Raw genomic sequence first — 4,104 nt, forward strand, 5'->3', positions numbered from 1 at the left:
GTTCCAAAGTCAGTTGCTCTTAAGAAAAGGGTCAAACTAATGAATAGCATAAATCTGTGAACATATTGTTATTGTGTTAACAATATTTCTATTAGATGTGAGCTGTTTTGTTCAAACATTCTGACTCCTCCTTTTGGGGTCTTTTGGAGGTCTCTGTGTAGCAGGACCCTCATATTCAGAACAGCTTAACTTTAATTGAATGGCCTCACAATAATTACGTTTTTATTTGGTATATTTGTGGTTCCCTGACCTGTCTCTTCCACATAAACATACACACACTCCTGTCACCTCTCATCATCACATCCAACCACTGATTACGTGTGTGTGTGTGTGTGTGTGTGTCAGAGGGGGCTGGTGGGAGGAGCTATAGGAGAACGGGCTCACTGTAACGGCTGGAATGGAATCAATGGAACCGTTGTTTTTCCATGTGTTTGATGTGTTTGGTACCATTCCATTCATTCCAATACAGCCATTACAATGAGCACGTCCTCCTACATCTCCTCCCATCAGCCTCCTCTGGTGTGCGTGCATGTTTGTGTGTGACTGGGAGGTTCGCAGTTGGTCCCAGCTGTGCACACGCCCTGGGTCACTCTGCCTCTTTTTATATCCTCCTCTGTCCAGTGGAACAGTACAGAGCAGAGCCCAGGGGCGGACTGGCCATCTGGCATTCTGGACAAATGCCAGGCAGGCTGGACCATTTTTTATCACAGTGGGCCTGTCTAACTTGGATTTTTTTGTGCAAAATAATCATTATCTGGCTAATAATGGGGGCCTCAAGGAAAGAAATGGGCCAATGTGGGGGCCTCGAGGAATGAAATGGGCCGGTGTGGGGACCTCGAGGAAAGAAATGGGCCGGTGTGTGGGCCTCAAGGAAAAAAATAGCAGGTTTGATAGAAATGCCAGGGCCGATTTCTGGTCCCAATCCGCCCCTGGCAGAGCCCCTCCTTTATTCCACTGAGCCAGGCTCTTTGTCCTTAGCCCCTCACTGACCACTGAGACCAGCAGTACCAGTATAACTAACACTGACTCAGCTATACTACCATGATTCTTTGCTAACCTAGCCTTGCATGCCAGGCTTCTATATCTTCCTACAGCTCTATCATAAGAGACACAGCTGGAGAAAGAGACTAGGACGGTTCTTATCTTCCTGAAAGAAATTAATCATTGAGTCTAAATATCTCTTTAAAAAAAAATACATATATATTTATAGCAAGGTTAAAACACAGCTCAACACAGCATTACAGCCAACTCAACATGGCTCCCTCCCATGAGACTGGCTGCTGCCCATCCAATCAACAGCCTACCTGCTGATACGGCACACAGTTCCCAGTGCAGTTCTGTCCTCTGGGGTCTCTGGCCCAGTTACGAGCACATGTCATGTCCATCCTGCAGGCCTCATACCTGAAGAAAAATGTTATGTTGCAATGACCAGATGACAGATCAACATTTGATACTGCTGGATGATGTGATTAGCGCAGAGCCTTCAGTACAGTTTACATTGGGGACCCTAGATTATTGTAGTGAGCTCACCAGTCACGGCAGAAGCTGTGGCACAGTGGCACGGCCTGCATGGAGGACTGGAGGTGAGAGTGTGGCCAGCGGGCTGCATCAGGGGAACAACGGTAGAAACAGGTCACACGCTTCAGGAAGTCCTCACACCTGGTCATAGAGATAGAGAGAGAGAGAGAGAGAGAGAGAGAGAGAGAGGGTAGACCACAGCATGTAACTCTCTTTGCTCCAGCAGTGCAATGGTTTTGTCTCTGTTGGCTATTGGCTTTGATGTGATAGATTGAAAATATTGGTTATATCAGCTAGTCATGATCAAAGACTTACTTCGGGCTCAGTTTCCCACACTTGTCCCAGGGGCTGTTCTTCTCACTGGTCATGGGATTAAGATCCTGGATGTCATCCCCTGAACAACATGCATCTGATGAGAGAACAGATGGATAGATTATGACCATGGGGAGACACCTCATCTCATAGGAGGATTGAGGATTTAGATAGCAAACTTCCAACAGCAGTTTTCTCTCTTTATCATGGTTTGACAATGCATGTTGTTGTCTTTAAAAAGCACAGTGCTCTCACTCACTCTCAGCATAGATTGTGCACTCTTTCAGGTGAGGTTCCTGGCTGGGCGTGGCCTTCTGTCTACCGTCCTGGAGACACGCACCCTCCAAACACAAAATGCGACCAATCAGGGTAGCCGCTAAATATGCACAGACCAACGGCAGGGAGTTTGACGTGATAGCCATTTCTTCAACCTGCGATACGTTCAGCTAACCGGCTATAATCAGGACCTTGGACAGCGGAGCGGGAGACAAAGCAGGTTCAGTGAACCATTCAACATGAAGATCCGTTTTTTAAATAATGTGACATTTGAACGTTTCTCTATTGCCTATAGCACTAAAGAGAATGTTTCCCCCAAAAAGGGAGCAAGGTCAATCACCACTGATCAAAAACTGTCTTGTCTGTCCATAACATAGCTTGTATTCAATGACGTACCATGGATCATCTAGCCTGAATAAGGACATTCAAAGATTGGTGTGATGTATGACACAGCCTGTGAAATATTAAGCTATAGCCTATCTAGCCATTGGATAACGCTAAGCACGCATAACAACAACTGATTAAATAATAAATATGGTATTTTCTTATGAACTTCCGTTTAAGTATTTTATAGAAAATGAGTTACAGACATGTTTACACATTTCAGAGTTTACTAAGCGCTTTGTTAGATGTATAACAATGTAGGCTGGTTATTGTAGATCGTCTGTATGTAGGCTACTTGAGACTATCAGCTACAAACCTACAAATGACTGACTTTCTTTCAGTTAAACGATGACCATACCCGACAAACTAAACTATCAACTAATAATTTATAATAATAATAATTTGACGAGAAAATAATTAAGACTTGAACAAATGTAAAGATAGGCTACTGTAAAACCATATTTGATTAGCTTTAAACAAAATAACGGGCATGACAAGATTTCACACCACAACATCCCAACTGCGTAGTTTGCAATCTATGTCCATTTGTTTATTTTCCACTATCGACAAAAATACTTTACGCCTCGCCTGCCTTAACCTACCTGTCAGTGGGAGAAACCGTTTTCCTTTTGATTCTGCTTGGTCTTGTGCGACGTGTCTCCTCAGCTTTGGAATCGTCGTCGAATCAGCACCACTCTACGCAGCTCTTCCTCCGGGCTGAATGCTTGTTATGATCTCTTCTTCCCAGGGGCAGCACGACAGTTTCTCACTGGTTTAACCGAAGGACATCTAAGCTCCTGGCCACCTCCCCCACCTACCTCCCCTTGCTGGTAATCCATATCACACACACACACACACACACACACACACACACACACACACACACACACACACACACACACACACACACACACACACACACACACACACACACACACACACACACACACACACACACACACACACACACATTTGTATCATATACATTAGAAAAATATCCATGTAATATGATGACCTTTAAATGATTTGGCCTGAGCATATTATGTCCAAGTAGTGTCATTCTGTATCAAACATACTGTCATTCTGTATCAAGCACCAGTTACTGAAAAACACCAGGATGTGGTTGTCAGTGGATTGGTCAAATTGATTTGTTCCTATATTAACATATTGGCGCGGCGTTGTCCTTGGTATAAATGCATCCTCCTCAAGTACTGAGTCACCTGTCCTCCCCTCCTCCCTCAAACCCAGAGGTCAGGGCTTTGTGTGAAGGGTAGGTGAAGGATGAGATTTGATACTGTATGATATGCTGAGAATATTGGAATACATCTCCCTGTTGACAACCATTGCCCCACAAATAACTTCAATCTGCCACTTGCAGCAAAATCTGCACTTCATTCCCCCCCCCCCAATGAGGCATACATTTGTTTCAATGTTTGTTTTGATGTTTGGGCCTGTGTGACCTACCTTATGTTGGTGAGAATAGAGATCTAAACAGACACTTTGCCCAGTGCTCATCCTGTCCTGTACTCTTGTCCTGTAATCTCTCTCCCCCTCAGACCAACTAAGACCAACTAGGTGCCAACTAATCCCTACCCCAGACTCCCTGTGTCGTCA

General features: G+C 44.6%; 1 protein-coding gene across 1 annotated transcript in view; it reads right to left on the bottom strand.

Moving 5' to 3' along the window:
• Positions 1 to 3,275, bottom strand: part of LOC118365557 (riboflavin-binding protein-like) — an 8,570-nt gene extending 5,295 nt beyond the window's left edge. Inside the window, exons 1-5 of the mRNA XM_035747871.2 lie at positions 3,093 to 3,275; positions 2,090 to 2,297; positions 1,834 to 1,927; positions 1,531 to 1,659; positions 1,305 to 1,401 (exon numbers count right to left, since the gene is read on the bottom strand). Of these exons, the coding sequence (XP_035603764.2) occupies positions 1,305 to 1,401; positions 1,531 to 1,659; positions 1,834 to 1,927; positions 2,090 to 2,252 (483 nt within the window). The 5' untranslated portion in view covers positions 2,253 to 2,297; positions 3,093 to 3,275. The remainder of the gene's footprint in view (positions 1 to 1,304; positions 1,402 to 1,530; positions 1,660 to 1,833; positions 1,928 to 2,089; positions 2,298 to 3,092) is intronic.
• Positions 3,276 to 4,104: the final 829 nt, after the last annotated feature.

Source organism: Oncorhynchus keta, chromosome 32 (genome assembly GCF_023373465.1).
Source record: "Oncorhynchus keta strain PuntledgeMale-10-30-2019 chromosome 32, Oket_V2, whole genome shotgun sequence".
Lineage (NCBI taxonomy): Eukaryota > Metazoa > Chordata > Actinopteri > Salmoniformes > Salmonidae > Oncorhynchus > Oncorhynchus keta.